Source organism: Pangasianodon hypophthalmus, chromosome 2 (genome assembly GCF_027358585.1).
Source record: "Pangasianodon hypophthalmus isolate fPanHyp1 chromosome 2, fPanHyp1.pri, whole genome shotgun sequence".
In the NCBI taxonomy this organism is placed as follows: Eukaryota; Metazoa; Chordata; class Actinopteri; order Siluriformes; family Pangasiidae; genus Pangasianodon; species Pangasianodon hypophthalmus.
In genome coordinates, this window is record NC_069711.1 from 23726218 (window position 1) to 23744910 (window position 18693).

The following is an 18693-nucleotide window of genomic DNA, read 5'->3' on the forward strand; positions in this document are numbered from 1 at the left end:
CACCCTGAAGTTGAATATTTTCCAATAACTTCATGTCCTGAGGTGTTTTATTCCTTTTATTCAACAGCAATTTGCCAATGGTTACAATATTTATTAATTAAACAATGACATACTTTTTTAGCCAGTTACATTTATAATTACATTTAATACTGTGGAACATTTGGAAACATTTGGTCCTGTTATCACTTACATTATAGCAGGTATAATGTACCAGCCTCCCTTTTGCCTCTCTTGAAGTTAACAAGACAAAATAAAACAGCTTTTCATGTGACTGAGAAACTACAAAGTCCTCCATCCTGAAGACTTTCTTGTGTCAGAAGACTTAAGTCACAGCTTTACCTCTGACAAAGCACTGACACTGGAAACTACATTATAATTCAAGAAACAATAAGATTTTAGAACTAGCACAGTAATATAAACCTGTATTTGAATTACAGCCAAAACTACTGTCAGGGATGCTGTTATAGGAAATTAATCCACACCTTCTGACCAATCAGAATCAAGAATTCAACAGAACTTTGGTAGAATTATTCAACCTCAATCAATCTGTAGAGTATATCCACTAATTACTCAGAATATGGAAATTTTATAAAGTGATTTTTTTTAGGACGGTAAGAATGACTGCAAGAGAAAAGCAAAGAGTGAAAGTAAAGGGGAAGGTGAGAGAGAGACAGAAAGAGAGAGAGACTGCCTATGGGTGCACATTTCCAAAATGGCTGTAGCGTGGTGGTGGTTATGCAATCACCGGCCAATCATAACCTCCCTCATAAACCCAGGCTGGAAAATCTTATTCCACTGAGCCACAGTTTAAGCCTCATATGCAAAAAAACCATACCTGTCAAACACCTATGTGTGTCCATGCACACACTCTCTCTCTCTCACACACACACAAACACACACACACCTTACAATCCTTGTGAAGACTTTCCATTGATGTAATTATTAATACAGCTAATTAATGCTATGTCTGCACTTAAATCTAACCCTTACCTTAACCTCTAACCTTTACCTGTAACCTTCCTGTAACCAACAATCAACATGTTGACTTGTTTCGTTTTTTAAATAAAAACTGCATTTTTTTTTGTTGTAAATAAGCAATGTTCTTTGTAAGGACCAGACAAATGTCATCACAAGGTCAAAACTGTCAGATATTCCTATTCTGGTTGGGTCATTGGTCCCCACCAGGATATAAAAACACATCCACACACACAAACATAAATGAAGACAGGAAAGATGCCTCTTTTCATAAAGAGTTTAGAAAGAATTTATTTTACTCTGTTTGAAAATATTGACCACATTGATACAGTATCTCTCTTAGAAATTTGATTTGTCCCAGTTCTGTTTGATTTGTTCTTGAACATGTTCATCAAATAAAGTGTTCATAAAATGTTTAATGATATTCATTTCTATCTGTTCTTCATTGTCTAAGGACAAAAGTATACTGTGGAATGTGTGTGGAGCTACAGAGGGCAAAGTGTTATAGTTTAAAAAGGCAGAAGTTGTAGAATGTACAGTGTAAAGAGAGCATCTGCTACTGAAATTCAGTTTCTCAGTGTCCTGAGAAATGTCTATGTATTTCAAGGTACAAACAAAGGCTGGATAAATGCCCTGGTGCTGATCATCCTACACATTACCCCATGTACCATTCTGATTACATCATATTACATTACATTCATTCTGATAGTAAACATATTCATATAAATTATTAACTACCATGCATGTTCCTATTCTAGGACAAAACAAGCATTTATATAAAAATAAGTTTTGCAAAATAAATAAATTGATTTGGATTACATGAGGCCCCTGAAGGCCTTATTCCTTCATCTTATTGCACTAGAATGTCACATTTTCTCCCAGCCTGACAGGAAGATAGAGGAAGGAGGGGAAAACGGCTTCCATGTTGGTTTTCACATGTTGAGCTCGCAGCTCACAGTCCGTTTTTCACATGCTCGTGGATTCCAGTCTCGTTGATGATCAGTGCTGGGTGGAATTCTCTACCCTGCACTAGTTTCTCCAGTCCCTGTGCATCAACAAAAATGTTCCCTGTTAGTTACTTGCAAAGATTTGAAACCCTTCAACTCCCACAATGCACCCAGACGCACATTTCTCATCTGTCACTACACATCATAGTGTCACTGTAGTTACTGAATGATATGCTTTAGGTTAACTAAATATTATTTCATTAGTATTAGTATTAATTAATTAAATAATATGCCTGGACTTAAAGGGGTTAAGAAAAGGCCAGCTGACTCTAAACACATGCCTCAGAAGTAGTATGGCTTGCCAAACACTAAATGTTGCTTACAAGTTGCAACATGAGGTGTGAATTCTAGGTACCAGTTCCATGCAGGCAACTTTAGCATTTTGTGTATGAATGAATTTGGAGGCATTTTCTTACCTCTCCTCCATATGACACAAGTGGAGAGATCTCACATTTGATTGGTAGGTCAGTTCCATCCTTCAGACTGTAAAATACAGACAGTTAAAATCATTTAAACTTAAAAATAGTTAGTAAGTATATAGGAAGAGCAATCACAAAGATCTGAGAACGCTGTGTATAAAAGGAATTAACGGTTATTGGAAAGCCCATTGCACTCACGACTGAGCGAATGGTCGTGTATCAGGATGAGGGGTGGACAAATCATTAATTCATTACCCAACCCATTTGGCATGTGGAAGCTCCACTGTGCTGCTCTGTCCTATGATATGCTTGTCCCAGTGTCCAATTAATCACTAACAAGTGTCAGCTTGTTTTAATTTCAAATAAATAATTTAACTCAAAAATATGAGCTAATTATGTGTATTAATACAGACTGTGGAAAATAAGCGAGTACTTGAGCCTGATTAATGTCTCTGCTGATGAAGCAGTGTGATTTTGCCCTCAACAACAAGGCAGAAGAATCTTTGGCTTTGAGCTGGGTTTACGATGTTTTGGGGAGGTTTCTGGAGCCTAGCTTGTGTCTTTTTTTTTTTTTTTTAACTCCACAAGTGTTTAAATTAGAGTTGCATAAGAGTTTTTGTGCTGCAATTGACTGTATTTGTTTCCACATCTCTTCGTATTCCTTATTCAGAAAAGACTGCCTATGAATCTGTGCAAATTAACATGTCTGGTACTAATGGTTCCTACCAGCTAGACTGGCTCCTTGGTTAACGTGTATAGTATTATCATTTACAGGGATTCGGAAAAAGTGTAGTACGTTCCACAGCACTTGCGCCACCGAGAACCAGTTGGAGTGTGTTACATATAAACATGCATATCGAAGGAGTATTGTTTTGTGAAAGTCATTAGCGAGTAGATTTTCTCTTTCTCTGGTTGGTCCTTTCTCTGGCTCTATAAGCAGCCTACTGAAACTGCTTGCCTGCTACAAATAAAAAAAAAAAAGCCCAAACACGTAATTTGCTTGGCCTAGCGTGGGCTAGTGATTTGTCCACCCATGAATATTCAGAGAGATTAACACAAGAACACTGATTTCACATGATCCAGAGTATGCAATTCCAGTCATCCACTCTACTGGTGATTAAAAACAAATGTTCTACCACTTGCCATCATTAAGCAGTTAAGAGATTAGGAAAGAGAACTTGATTAAGAGCAAGATAGCACGGTTCTGTTAGGGTAGTGAATGAGCGAATGAGCCGTGCCAACACCGACTGCAAAGCATGCCCAACGCCCTCTTCCCAGCATGCGCCTTCAGCCTGTTAGCATCTACTGTCTGCACGAGAACAAGTCACGGGCAGTAGGTTGAGAATACCAACCTTTACCGCACATCAGGAGAGCTGAACTCTCCCCACCTCCTGAGCTGGATTCTCTATCACCTACTGGCTGTTAAACTAGTAAGGGAGAAGCGAAAAGCCCCATCACCATGCACTACCATAGAACCACAGAAATAGTTACTTCTGGCTGCCATCAGGTGTGAGTGCCCCTGCTGGTCCATCTCTAGAAACGTTACACAGGAAATAATAGTGTGAAAAGGGTGGCCTGAGCTGTAAAACACTGGACATACAGTGAAAACAGGGTAAAGAGAAATGTGGCATTAAAATCTGTCATGACCTCTCTGAGTACAGCACACGACCCTGTGGAATGGTGAGGCTTATTTGTTGTACAGTAGGTTTTTAGTTGTTGTGCAAGATGTTTGTATTTGTGTATTTGTCGCACATTTGGTTTATATTTTTTTATTTGTTGTGCAAGATGTCTGAATTTGTTTATTTGTTGTTCAGGATGTTTGTATTTGTGTATTTACTTTTTTGTTGTACAGTAGGTTTGTATTTGTTTATTTGTTGTCCAAGATGTTGAATGTGTTTATTTGTTGTCCATGATGTTTGTATTTGTGTATTTGTTTATTTGTTGAGCAATAGGTTTGTATTTGTTTATTTGTTGTTCAAGATGTTTAAATTTGTTTATTTGTTGTACAATAGGTTTGTATTTGTTTTTTGTCCAAGACGTTTGAATGTGTTTATTTGTTGACCATGATGTTTGTATTTGTGTATTTGTTTATTTGTTGAGCAATAGGTTTGTATTTGTTTATTTGTTGTCCAAGATGTTTGAATTTGTTTATTTGTTGTCGATGATGTTTGTATTTGTTTATTTGTTGTCCAAGATGTTTGTATTTGTGTATTTGTCTATTTGTTGAGCAATAGGTTTGTATTTGTTTATTTGTTGTTCAAGATGTTTAAATTTGTTTATTTGTTATACAATAGGTTTGTATTTGTTTGTTGTTCAAGATGTTTGAATTTGTTTATTTCTTGTCCATGATGTTTGTATTTGTTTATTTGTTGTATAATAGGTTTGTATTTGTTTATTTGTTGTATAATATGTTTGTATTTGTTTTTTTGTATAAGACGGTTGTATTTGGTGATTAATTGTTTATTTGTTGTCCAAGATGTTTGAATTTGTTTATTTGTTGTATAAAAGGTTTGTATTTGTTTATCTGTTGTATAATATGTTTGTATTTGTTTCTTGTTTTTTTTTTGTATAAGATGGTTGTATTTGGTGATTAATTGTTTATTTGTTGTCCAAGATGTTTGTATTTGTTTATTTGTTGTACAGTAGGTTTGTATTTTTTGTTGTTGTATAAGATGCTTGTATTTGGTGATTAGTTGTTTATTTGTTTTACAAGATGTTTGTATGTTTTGTATTTGATGATTTTTTACTTGCTTGCTGTTGGACTGTAAAGCATCCTTGAGTTTGAGAAAGGTGCTATAAAACATATATACATATATACATATACACACACACACACACACACACACACACACACACACACACATATGTATATATATATATATATATATATACATAAACATGTTGCTCACCTGGGTATAGCAGGCACGCGGGCTCCGTTCTCATCGATGAAATGACCACCTGCGTTGAGAATCCAGCGGTGGTGCAGGGACATGAGGGCATGGCGTGCAGTTGTGGGATTGTCTTTCCCATCCTGACTGTCTGCATTCTTCAGTGGAGAAAACTCATCCTCTCTCAGCACCTCATACACCACAAACCTCCTAAAACCCAGACACACACACACACACACACACACACATGATGCTCACATCAAGAAATACATTTCAAATACACAAAAAGTCTTTTTCAGAAAAATGTTAATGATGGTCATGCGTGATGTCGATGCAATATTGCAACTGCTTTACTTTCCAGCACCAGAAAGTTTTTCTTAACGCTTCTACGTGTAAAGGCAAGGCATTACAAAGACATCAGTGCATGAAGGACAGAAAAGGACATGCATGTTATATTTTCCTACAGTATTTCTGCACTATTTCTACCAACAGCCTTTTATTTCACTCAGACAGGGTACAGGAAAGAGGAAAAAACCTGATGGAGCAAAAAAAAAAAAAAAAAACAGGCACTAACTTGGCAAACTGGAAGATGTCGAACACAAATTTTTCCATCTTGATTCCGTTGGGTTTTTCGGGGTTGACCTGCTCACCTCGTGCGTCCACGTAGGGGATTTTCTTCCGAGCCACATGATGCTGTAGCTGAGGCTCATGGGTACTGAAAGACAGAGTGTGGAAAAGGCAAAAGAGAAAGACAAATACGGGAAAAGTGAAACATGTTCTTTCTATTAGAATATCATACGAATTACAATAAGAGAGCAGGTCTGGCAAAACCATCATGGGTTTAAAATACCAGACTAAAAGTGCAGATGTTCCTTTCTCGCCTTTACCTCATAGTTTCAGTCCATTCCGTCCTGCTTAATATTTACAAGATGGCAAACTGACTGGAAACAGCTCATAAAACTCCCGTTTTAACATGGTAATGAGATATGTTGCCTAGCAACAAAGTACACCCTGAATCTCATACTCATTCAACGATTTCAAGGAGTGATAATAATAATAAAAAAAAACCTAAAAAAATGTAAAAAAAAAAAAAAAAAAAAAGCAACATACTGCGCTGAAACAGCTGACAGTTCACTCACTTGACGACGTCTTTGAGGAAGGACAGGGTGAAGAAATGATTGGCCACGTTGCCTGCGTTAAACATGAGTCGACCGTCGACGCTGCGCTTCTCAGCTGTCACAATTGTGATTTCGCTGTACTCTACTACTTGGTACTGCCCATCAACCTTACAGACCACGCCCACTGCCTCCGTCGGATTGGTTTTCTCCACCACCTACCAATGATGAAACAACCAGGGATGAGTTTTGCAAAAGCATCACAACACAAAGTGGGTTAAATGGTAGAGCGAGCATCACACTGAACACTCTCTCTCAAAAATTAAACTGATGCTAAAATGAACACTAAACATATCATTGTTACTTTCTAAAACTTTAATAATATGCATATTAGTTGCTAGGAAACACGTCGTTTTTTTAAAAGAGAATTTTACCCGTGTGTCACTTGTCATGACATAACCAGGAAATTATTAAGAGAGAGTTTGATCCGTCTATCACTCTTTATGACATAACCAGGAAATTATTAATCATTGTGTCACTCATCTTCTGTTTCCCAAATGCAAAATTGATACGTTTCACTAGCTATTTGCTTTGGTTATGTTTCACAATGAACATAATTAAATGAACATAGAAAAAAAAACCTACTTGTAAATCTCTTTGGTCAGAAATACCGCAACGAAAAGAGATTAAAAAAAAATTTGCAATAGTAATCATAAAAATCACCTGAGCATGGACAACATGGAGTCTGCACTAAATAAATGATTAGGTAATTAAAACTAATTTAAAACATTTTGTATATCACATCCAGTGTTTATTCTCTTTTTTTGTTTTATTCTTTTTTTTTTGGTCCAAATATCCAGAATACACACATTTCTTAGAGGTCTACAGCTCTGTCTTTTGGCTAGAAAAAATGCTGCAACTCAAAACACACGGTACATTTTGTTCACTTCCTGCAGTCGGGGCAGTTCCGAGTTGAATTGCTTTCTCACTGTATTCAGATCCTTTCTCTGAAAGGAAACAGACCACCTCGCTAGGACAAGTTGCTTTGGTCCACACCTGAGTGTGATTGTGGTGTTCTTTTCAGCACCAGAGAAGAGATCACACAATTCAAATGGACTAAACACTGAGTATGTGAAAGCAGTCGTAAAAATGAGGAAACAGAATTGTAATTAGGTTCCGGCCAAGTTCACTGTATTCTAACCATTGAAAGGAAACACACACACACACACACACACACACACACACACACAAAGGTATTCTTCCTCTTCTGCCATACTGAGGCCACTTTTATTGAGGCCAAAGTGTGTCTTTGACTAGAAATTCCATCTAGTTCTCTCCATGCCTGGAGTCTGCATTAAATTAAAACAAGGGTAGAAGGGAAAAAAATACAATCCTTCAGGGAGTGACAAATTACAAGTTCTCGGTTGATGATGGGTTAGCATCGGAGGAGGAGCACCGAACTAAAGCCACGCTAACTGCATGGTTTACAAATTACAAAGGGTGGGTGGGTTCAAGTCATAAACTGATGGTTTAATTACTAGTGCAATTCTGAACCTAGGAGTCATCAACATTTTAAACTGTAAACTTTTGAATCTGTGCATACTTCCACAGCCATTCATGCTTTTATTCACCAGAAATCATAACAGTAATGGCCACCAGGGTTTATGCTCTTTCCTCATAAAAACACTACAGATTTTTTAAGACTTTTCCCAGAGTTTCAAAGCATTTCAAATTTCAAATTATTTTTCATCCTTATACGTTCTTTGTCTATAGCATTTTTGTGCAAATATTTAAAGCTCATTCATTGTATTACTAGAAGAGAAAACATGAAACCTGAGTTGGATTACAAAAATAGTCTGCATTTGTGCAGAAAAATCAAGTAATATGTAAAGAAAGTAATTTAGAACCTTAGTGTTTTGATATATAAAATGTTTCCTGGATTTCAATGCTTTTGCAAGGGCTTTAAATTTCATACTGTCCTGTCCTATTTGTCAGGAGAAGGCTGAACCTTAGCATCGTGACCCACAACCATTAATCAAAGGCCACAGAAAAAAAAAAAAACTGTGTTTATAAAACCACCAAAGGCTTCCATGATAAGAAACTGCTGGACGGCTCCACTAGTCAGCTGTTTTCTAAGCTTTTCACTAGACATTAAAATAGATATTAAAAAGACATTTTAATATTTCACAAGTCAGGACAGTTTTCCTGCCTGCTTTTCTGTGATATACAAGAAGGACCTAGAAGCATCTGTGCCAACCACAAAGAAACAAAACAAAGATTTCTCTTTCACCGAGCCAAAATTTGGCCAAGTGTTTTACAACGCTCTTCAATGACGTGGCGACTGCTCTTTCACAAGACACGGCTAAAGGACAAATGAGGAGAGATGTGGTGAAAGGGAATGTGAAAATGACAGGGACGTAGAAACTAATGAAGGCTTAATTAGAGTAATCTCATCAGATTTTTGCGGTCAGAGCAGTCATGTGGCAACATTTTACTTCATTCAGAATCACTAAGAGAAATATTTCCTGTTCATATGGACAATTATAACAAGGTCTTAACCTCGCCAAAGACCTACATGTTCATCAAGGAGGCAAGAACCCTGGTGTTCATTTCTTACCAGATGTTTTATCATTAACTTGAGGCTTTGGCCAGCAGATGTTCACCACTTGGTGAGAATTAGTTACATATCAGACATTTTGAGATGACCTCCAAGCAGCAGAAGCACTGATTTACTGCTCAAATGTTTCGAGAAATAAAAAGTAAAATAATATCATGGGGTAATCTTGGGTTTTGTGCTGAAATCTTTTCCTGTAAGACTATTTACGCATCCTACTCAGTAAATAGCTTTATTTTTGGATCCATTATTGGGTAACTAGTATTTCTTTCTCAAAAATGTGGAAGGATACAGGATTAAGGTATTGTCTTTCTAGAAACTACTTCCCATTTACATTGCTCGCTAAACTTAATCAGACTGAGGAGAAGCGCAGAGTGACCTTGCAGAGGTAGTAGATGAGACTACCAGTCAAAAATACAGAGGAACCCAAGAAATTACACAATTACAGAAACCTCTTGGTCTTCAGAAACACATATTTTAGTAAGAAACTGCCCCATCTAGTGAGCCTCAGAAGGGGTGCAGGGTTCTTTGTGTCGGTTAACACAGACCAGGCTTTAAGTTCACTAGCAAGCTTGATAAATGGAAACATGACTTTAAACAACTGGTGGATAATTAGTTTAAGCACATAACTTGCTTTTGATTGAGACATCTATTTTTGGGGGGAGGAGGATAAAATCCAGTGGCTTCCAATAAACGTACAATAAAAAGTCTCTTTTGCAAAACTGTTGCCATTTCACATCATGCTATTACAATCTTGCCATTGATGACTCATGTCAAATCAACAGGTTTAGGCTTGGTGTACCACATGCAAATGTTTCCAAAATATAGAGTAAATGAGAAAAAAGATAATGAGGTGGTTATATAAAATCAGGTTTGCCAGATTTGAGTGATTGTACAAATGACTACAAACCATCTCAAATTGAGGAAAATTCATTCATTCATTCATCTTATTTAACCACTTAGTCAGGGTTGTGATGGATCTGGAGCCAATTCTGGGAACATTGGGCATAAAATGGGAATTTTAATTAAATTTAAATTAAAAAAAATGCATAGCCAGATTCTGTAAAGCGAAACTGGCAGCAAAACTGTTTTTGTAATCTTTGTCTGTCCAGTTTGGGTTAGCCTGTGCCCGCTGTAGCCTCAGATTCCTGTTCTTGGCTCACAGGAGTGGAACCTGATGTTGTCTTCTGCTGTTGTAACCCATCTACCTCAAGGTTTGGCATGTTGTGAGTTCTGTGATGCTTTCCTGCTGACCATGGTTGTAAAGAGTGGTTATAAGTCTAACACTCCTCTCAAACTCACTCACAGTGCCAATTCTAGCGCCAGTCCCCAAAACGCCATATCTCCTTACTACAGTTCAATTTTAACATTCGATTCTCAAAAACGATTCGACTCATCTTCCGTCTTCATGTCTTCTGTACAGCTTTGTCATTTTGAGGACTCTTTATAAATCTGAATAATCTTTGAGTGCCTTGCCTCCATCATAGATCATTAAACCAATCAAATGCACTCGATAAAGACTGAAAAACTTTACACTCGCTTATAAACAGATATATAACATAAGGTTTCAGAGTGAACCAAACAAACATTGGACAGGGTGGGAAGGTGAAAGATTGTGACTATACAAGAGCAGAATGTCTGCAATCATACTGCCAAGCATTATTATAGTTATAGTAAATTAGGCCTGGGGAGCTTGTATGACGTGTGTGAGGGCTGATCATCGCTCACCTTGGCACCGCAGTCCGCTCCCTTGCGCACACAAAATCCAACAAAAGCAGGATCAGCCACCTTCACCAGGATGTTGTCCACGCAGTAGATGTGGATGTAGCTGATTCCTCTTCTCTCCATGTCCTCCACAATCTTATACACTCCTAGCGCTCTGTAAAGTCCTCCATTGCCGTCTGAATCAACAAGAACAGTTCATAAAGTGAATATTTTTATAAAATTAAATAAGCAGGTAATTTGACTGTCATATTATGGGAGGCTTAAGAACTTGGCAGTAAGTTGAAAAGTCATCCACCACACAACAAAAGTAAAAAAGGAGTAATGCTCACTAAATTTAAAAGCAGGATCCTGTGTGGCAAGTTTCAGTTTCCTGACTCAGCTAACACACACAAAAACCTAATTTATATATTGCTTTCTACCTTATTTTGCATATGTGATAGTAATTCACTCAATTATTTTTTTTGTAAATGACCCACAACACTCCCACTAACTGCACGCGCAACGCATCAGATTGCACTGCAAATTAGCGCTCATTATTTGAGATCTTAGTAAATATTAGTAATAATATTATATAACTTATTATATTATTAAGATTATAATAATCTTTCTAAAAACAATGTAATCTTTTCCTAGTTACACAGGCCACCAAACCGAATCAAGCTCAGGGGGCAATAAAATTAACATTTATTTATTTGGATGACGCTTTTATCTCAGGAGATTTACAATTTGGCCTCTTGCCATCCTAATTAACTAACCGGGTCCTTAGCTGCTATTAAACCATTGCATTCGTCATGAGCCATATTTAAGTGTCTGAGTCACAGTTTGCATTCATCTTCACTTCACTTCACATTCTCAGTGATTTATTCAACAGTTTCAACCACAAAAATACACCATTTTCAGTTTCCTCATCGCTAAGTTTATCATGTAATAACCATGCAGGTTCTACCGCATCATCCTGGAATAATCTGCATATCAGGCGTGACTGGTTCAAGTGAAGTGAAGTGACGTGTGGATAAGTATGGTGACCCATACTCGGAATTTGTGCTCTGTATTTAACCCATCCAAGTGCACACACAGCAGTGAACACACACCCGGAGCAGTGGGCAGCCTGGTAATTGCTGCGGCACCCGGGGAGCAGTTGGGGGTTTGGTGCCTCACCCTCAGGGTCTCACCTCAGTCGTCATATTGATCGTGGAAGAGAGCGCTGGTCATTCACTCCCCCCACCTACAATCCCTGCCGGACCTGAGACTCGAACCCACAACCTTCAGGTTGTAAGTCCAACTCTCTATCCATTAGGCCACGACTGCCCCAAAGATGCAACATCACTATCTACCTTCATAAAAAAAATCTCATGGTGTTTGAAACCAGACCTTGGGTCAAAATGGAAATGTAAGGAGTAAAAAGTAGGCTTTTCTCTTGGAAATTTACTTGAGTAAGCGTAAAAGTGCTCAATTTCAATAATATTTGAGTAAAGTACACAGCTACCAAACAGTACTTAAATACAGTAACAATGTACAATGACTCAGTACTATGACCCATAGGAGTGAATACTTATGCAACCAACTGATATCTTAACCTTTGTGTCACAATAAAAATATTTAGAATATTTTCAGGGGCGAAAACTTGTGCAAGGCACTGTAAATACTAGAATTTTGTTCAGAGGAAAAGTCTGCCTGTCCTGAAACATCACCTGGTGCCATGGAGAGTTTGCCTTTGCCTTCGAGTATGATCTTGCCATTGAAGTCCATGGCAGGAAGCATGCCTTGCTGAAAGAATATGACGTTCTCTTTCTTCAAGCCAAAGTACTTGTGTTTGGAAAAGAACTTTTCAGTGGACTCCATTGTTCTTCCGCTCGTCATAATGTACCTAACATAGAAAAAAACCAAGGCAGAAACGGTCAGTTCCTAGAAGTAGTAAATATGCAAATACACCGTAGGGTGTGACTACAACAAACACAGAGGAAAGGCATTTCAAACCTCTATATTAAGTACATCTGTGTAACAGATACTGAAACAAATCACCAGCCTACATGTCATTAAACATATTTCCTCATTCAAAGCATACCTGAATTGATTAATTGCTTCTGACTAACATGAATTAATGGTATTATTTCCTTAAGAAGGTCATTTTGGGTGATATGATATGAGGTACATGTGATCAGGTTTTTAGCTGGGGCTGTCCAGAACTCATCAGGGAAAAATACACACAGCAGGCCCGACCTACTTCCTTCAGGACAGAATGCCATGCTGCATCAGCCTCATTTCTACCTCTGCTACATTTTTCACAACCTTCCTGCTGGGGGGTTTTTAAGAAGAAAAAAAGGAAATGTACAAAAGAAAAGAAATAGCTTGCACAATGAAGCATGCTATTTCAAAGTTTTTTTTTCTCCAGGTACAAACCCTTATAACTACAGTCAACTGCAAGGTTTATATTTATGTGCTTGTTTTACAATGTTGACATTTCTTTTGTAACAGCTAATTAACAGGTATTTGTATGGTAAACACTCTATATAAACGTTTTACAAAACCATGTGTAACTGTTCATATAATGAAATTTTCTCTGAGGAGACGTTTATTTAGCATTTTTGGAAGGAGTCTCCAGTGTCAGTGCTTTGTAACAGCTGAAGATAAAGCTATAGGTAAAGTAAGGAATAAAACACGACAGGGTGTGCCAATGTTTATACTTTTATTGTAATTTTTTATTGATAAATGACACATCATATGCTTTAACTATTTAGAGTTATGTTGTTTAACCCCAAAACAAGTTAGATCCTTATGTTATCACTTACGTTATAGCAGCTATAAACAATTGTTCCTTCAACAGCCTCTTTTTTTTAATCTCTCTCCTGAAGTTAATAAGAAAAAATAAGTTCAAACTCATCTGTCCTGAAGACTTTGTTGTGGTGGAAAACTTACTGACTGTTACAAAACACTGACATTGGAGACTCCTTCCAAAAATGCTAAATAAATGGCAGCCCACAGTAAAGTTCCCTATATCAACAAATACACACGTTTATGTTTATTGTCCGCCATAAGAGTTCCTATTACAGAAATGATAACGTATTAGAATGAGTGCATTAACACTAACCTACATTACAGGGACTACTGTACAAGATGCTATTATAGAAAATTGATCAGCACTTTCTGATTCATCAGCATTATGAATTCAACAGCACTGTGGTATACATACTTTTACTAAGCTTGACAAAAGACTAAAACTAAATCTAAATTGTTTTAATTAATTGAGCCTTAAACACATTCTCCAGGGTGATTAAAAATGTTAACACTTAAAAGCAATATTTTTCTTTGCTTTACAGTACTGTTGTTGGGTTTTGGTGAAAAAAAAAGACTGAGTCTGTGGTACATAATAACCTAATCTTCCTGTGCTATAACGTTACAGTGTGTCCACTAAGCATTATATAAGTGTTAACATTTCTCTGAACGTGAGTTATTGTACAATAACTGAAATGTGGATACTAATTGGTGTAGAGCTTGACCACTGTTACTCCATTTTAAACTGAAATCACAGAGTGACTTTACTAGACTATCTATACTGTGATGTTGTAAATGTCCTCACCATGGGATGCAGCACTCGGTGCCGTACTGCTGCTTTGCGAGCTGCTCCAGTCGGATGATGCGCTCGGCCTGGATCTGAAACAGGGTTTTGTGCGAGGGCAGGCCGACATCATACATGCCTTTAGGGTACATGACCCCCAGTCTGGTTCCCTGACCTCCAGCCAGGAGCAGAACTGCCACTTTATTCTGAGATATACATCGCAGACCTGCGGACATGAGTGAGAGCTCACTATTTCTGCTCCAAAGCGTCACTAAATAATTATAAATACAGCAATGATGGGTTTGTTCACTAATGGGGACAAGATAATAAATAAATGGGCAAAGAAAATCAATTTAATAACCATATGTTTATGCAATCTTTCTACATCTATTAAAATTACTAAATTATTACTTTACAAGGATGGCATTTTGTAGAGCTTTAGTACACATATCAAAAAGTTGTAACTAATAATCTCTGAAGAAGGCATAATCTTATCTTTACACCATTTTTTCTTTAAACGTATCATAAAATTTTATCATTCATTAACTATTCAAAAAAAATGTACGTGCAAAGGAGGATCTCAGATTCATTGGATTCATAAACCACCTTATCACTACTATAAACTCACTGTCCTGAATTGTAGGAAGACACTTCCTGATAACATCACACACACTTACCTAACCATATTCAACCTCTAGCATATATTCTAGCTCCTAGTTTATTCTTCCTTATCCTCAACACACACACACACACACACACACAATAATGTTGGGTGGGAAATGGAAACTCTGAACTTTGGTAGAAAAATACGAGGTGATTAACTCTTGACACAATGCTGGATGACCTCATAAAAACAGGAGTAGGATACAAATTACGTCAGTTCTAACTAGAACCAGATGTTTCTAGTCCCAGATGTGCTGTCCAAACCAAAGGATGGATCAAGAGTAATCCTGGTAAGTCAGTGTTTTTCCACCCCTCAGCAAAAACTCATCAGTAACATGACCAGCCAGTTAGATTTTTTAAACAAAGACACTGGTCCTAAATCCTTCATTACTAAAAGTTGCTGCTAATCTGAAACCTGTGTGAAGGAATCACAAACTTTTCACAATCTAACCTTCTTCCTCCCACTCTTTGAGAAACTCGCGGTCACGTGTCACGCTGCCCAGAACCTCGCGTGGCACTGGCTCCATCCTGCTGTCCACCTTCTCCTGCTTGGTCTGCCCACTGGTCTCCATGGCCTTCTTAAAGAAGGTGTTGATCTCCTGGAAGTTCATAGCCTCGAGCTCTTGAGCCAGCTCTGCTTGTTCCTCAGGATTCAGCTGGTCCCAGAACTGCAGCAGATGAGACTGGCCAGCCTCAGCCAGCCTCTGAGCCAGTTTACCAATCTCCATGTTCACAGGGTGAAATCTGGAAGAATAAAGTAGGACACACAAAGACATAACTACAGGTACAGATATGAATGTCTTTATACAGGATATGAAAGCAAGAGTACTGATAAGGTTAGACAGCTGTGATGAGATCCTGGCAAGCACATGCCTTTATTACCCTGACCTGCATTTTCTATGATAACCAACTAGTGCATTTATGTGCTGTTTAAGGAAAGTACTAGGGAGGCAGAAGATTATTTAGACTTTCAAGAAGACAATCAGTTAGAACAAGATGTTAACATGTATACAGCTATCACGTAGGTCTATCAGGAAATGCTGACGCAATCATTTTGACCAAAGCTCACTATTAATCATTAAAACATCAAGTAAGGAATAAAACATGGATTGCACTGCTACAGGACAATAATAAACATGAAGCTGAGTTATGTTCCCACCCCAGAGTTGATTATTTTCCTATAATAGCACGTTCTGAAGTGTTTTATTCCTCTTATACCACAGCAATTTGCCATCGATTACATTTTTTTTACATTTCTTAATGAACGATGTGTCATGCTTTTTATCCATTTATAGTTACATTTATAGTAACAATTTAGTTCCTATTATCACTTATATATCATACAATATAGCCGTTATAAAACAGTCATTCCCTCCCCAGCCTGTTTTTTTTTCCTCTTCCTTGAAGTTAGTAAGACAAAAATGCAGCTCGTCATGTTACAGAGAAACCGGAAAATCCTCAGTCCAGAACACATTCCTGTGACTGTTACAAAGCGCTGACACTGAAGACTCTTTCCATAAACGTTAAATTTACACTAAGCTTCACCATATAAACAATTATAAACAAGCTTTTCTTGGATAAATAATGGCATATTTTGATATTATGAGACTTAGATTATGTACATCGTCCACCACACAAGTCCTTGTGAATGAGTAGTTAATATAGAAATGATAACGTATTAGAACAAGCGCGTTAATATATACCTGTGATTTGAATTACAACTACTACTGTCTGAGCTGCTGTAATAGAAAGCTAATCAACGCCTTCTGACCAATCAGGTTTGAGAATTCAACAGGTATAAAGACACAGTGTGCTAAAAGTGGGCTTATATTATATTACAACTATTATATTATAACAATGAATGAAATGTAACTACACTAGCACTCAATGGCTTTCAGTTAACATTGCTGTCAAAGGCATGACCACTCTGAACTAATTAAATAATGTTGGCATCAAGGGGCGTGGTCAAAGTAGACATTCTAATAGCCCTGTTGTCGGGGGCGTGGCCTGTTGCCTAGGTGACCACGGCTACAAGGAATAGCTTAGAGAAACAAAGTAGTGTGGCGACTTGAACACTGAGCAAGCAGCTTTTCCATATTTACTGATAAAACAACAGATAGATACCTAAACTAGTGCAGAAGGTTGTGATAAACAGATATAAACCATCCTAACACAGAAGAAATGAGAGAGAGAGAGAGAGAGAGAGAGAGAGAGAGAGAGAGAGAGAGAGAAGAAACACAAGTGCATCCAAATCAAAGATTATTTCATATGTTATAGATCTGATTTCCTGGTTCACATATGTTATACCAGATTTAGAAATAGCTCCAAGGAAACCATACCAGTCATATATTACCCATACCCCGAGGAACTAGCTCATGGATCAATAATAATAATAATAATAATAACAATAATAATAATCATCATCATCCCTGAGCCCAGACCGACTGAATAGTAGCTCTTGTAACCGATATTGTGTGTGTGTATGTGTGTGTGGTGCAGGTAGAGCCATGTGGTCTCAAAGCATGCAAAAGATTTTACAAGCGAAATCAAACAAGCACTTACTTATAATATTCTTACCTCATGTGTAGTTGCAGACTAATGATTTCACTCTCAGCTCGTTTCCCTTTTAGCGACAGACTCCCGGCTACGTCGGCTTTACTACAGCTCCACTACAGCTCCTCCGCCCCCGAGCCAAATCCGCCTCCCGTTTCCGTCATTTGACGTGGCACCGAAGAAGCACCCAGGAAACCTTCAGCGCCGCCGCCCGTACGTCTAACAAATCCCGCCTCCTGCTCTGTGATTGGCTGATAAAATCGAGTGGGAAATATTAGCCAATCAAGCGCTGAGGGAGGGACACTACCAGCCAATAACGCTGAAGCAGGAAGCGGGATGTGTACCTAAAATCTACAGTAGAACCATTTCTGGCTGCAACTTTATTGAGATGTGAAAAAAAAGATGTAATAACAAAGTTATAAGAGCTGTTTTGACCACAGAATGAGAATGAAAACCTTAGCATTGAATTTTACAAACAAGGAGGCAGTCAAGATCATATAACGAGTTACTGTAACTTTACTTTCCTGTTTTACCCAAGAGAAGGAAATACATTTCAAAAGTGTTATGATGACATTTATCCATTTATCCATTTTTAAGACTTATATAGATTTAATATAGAGTCTAATACTTGCACTTTCTGTGTAACAGACATCATTTGATTTCGTGATTTTTTTTTTTTTAATTGCATATTGTCCAAAACATTTTGGGAAAACCTTCAGTAATGGTTGAGAGTAAAATGTGCAGTACCTGACTTGGTAATATAAAAATCTTAAGTATGGTATACTGCTTGACTCTCTAGTATTCAGCTGTAGAAGATTAAGGATTTATAATCGCACTAGCCGGTGTCTCTCAGATGAGGATGGGTTCCCTTCTGAGTCTGGTTCCTCTCAAGGTTTCCTCCTCATGTCTTCTCAGGGAGTTTTTCCTTGCCACTCTCGCCTCTGGCTTGCTAATTAAGGATAAAGCTAAATCTATATCTATATCTATATCCAGACTTCTGTAAAACTGCGTTGTGATAGTGTTAATAATGTTACTAACCCCAACCCACACCTGATATATTCATTTTTAGATAAAATTAATTTATTTAATTAATAAAATTAATGTATCTTTTAATCACTCTTGGTTGATTTATTGTCAATTATTTTGCTGCTATATTCCAGCATACTTATATGATAGCT

The 18693-nt window shown here is 37.5% G+C and overlaps 1 protein-coding gene across 3 annotated transcripts; it reads right to left on the reverse strand.

The window, feature by feature from the left end:
* Positions 1 to 1238: 1238 nt before the first annotated feature.
* Positions 1239 to 17699, reverse strand: uap1 (UDP-N-acetylglucosamine pyrophosphorylase 1). 3 transcript variants are annotated; one of them, XM_026933601.3, is made up of 11 exons: positions 17540 to 17699; positions 15414 to 15706; positions 14321 to 14525; positions 12435 to 12610; positions 10747 to 10919; positions 6429 to 6622; positions 5864 to 6004; positions 5311 to 5499; positions 3893 to 3934; positions 2399 to 2465; positions 1239 to 2020 (listed from the first exon to the last, which is right to left on the reverse strand). In XM_026933601.3, exons 1-11 carry the CDS (start codon positions 17542 to 17544, stop codon positions 1928 to 1930), a joined length of 1578 nt encoding a protein of 525 aa, XP_026789402.1. In that variant the 5' UTR covers positions 17545 to 17699; the 3' UTR covers positions 1239 to 1927. The 3 variants fall into 3 exon arrangements, with proteins under 3 accessions (XP_026789402.1, XP_053088009.1, XP_026789403.1); XM_053232034.1 differs by having other exon boundaries at positions 17525 to 17688; XM_026933602.3 differs by lacking the exon at positions 3893 to 3934.
* Positions 17700 to 18693: the final 994 nt, after the last annotated feature.

What these genes read in the sequence shown, in the direction of transcription:
- uap1 (XM_026933601.3), bottom strand. An exon ending in CAAAGAGTGGGAGGAAGAAG is followed by an intron (nt 14,526 to 15,413) that starts GTTAGATTGTGA and finishes TCATGTCCGCAG; the next exon opens with GTCTGCGATGTATATCTCAG. An exon ending in TTGTGTCATATGGAGGAGAG is followed by an intron (nt 2,021 to 2,398) that starts GTAAGAAAATGC and finishes GTTGATGCACAG; the next exon opens with GGACTGGAGAAACTAGTGCA.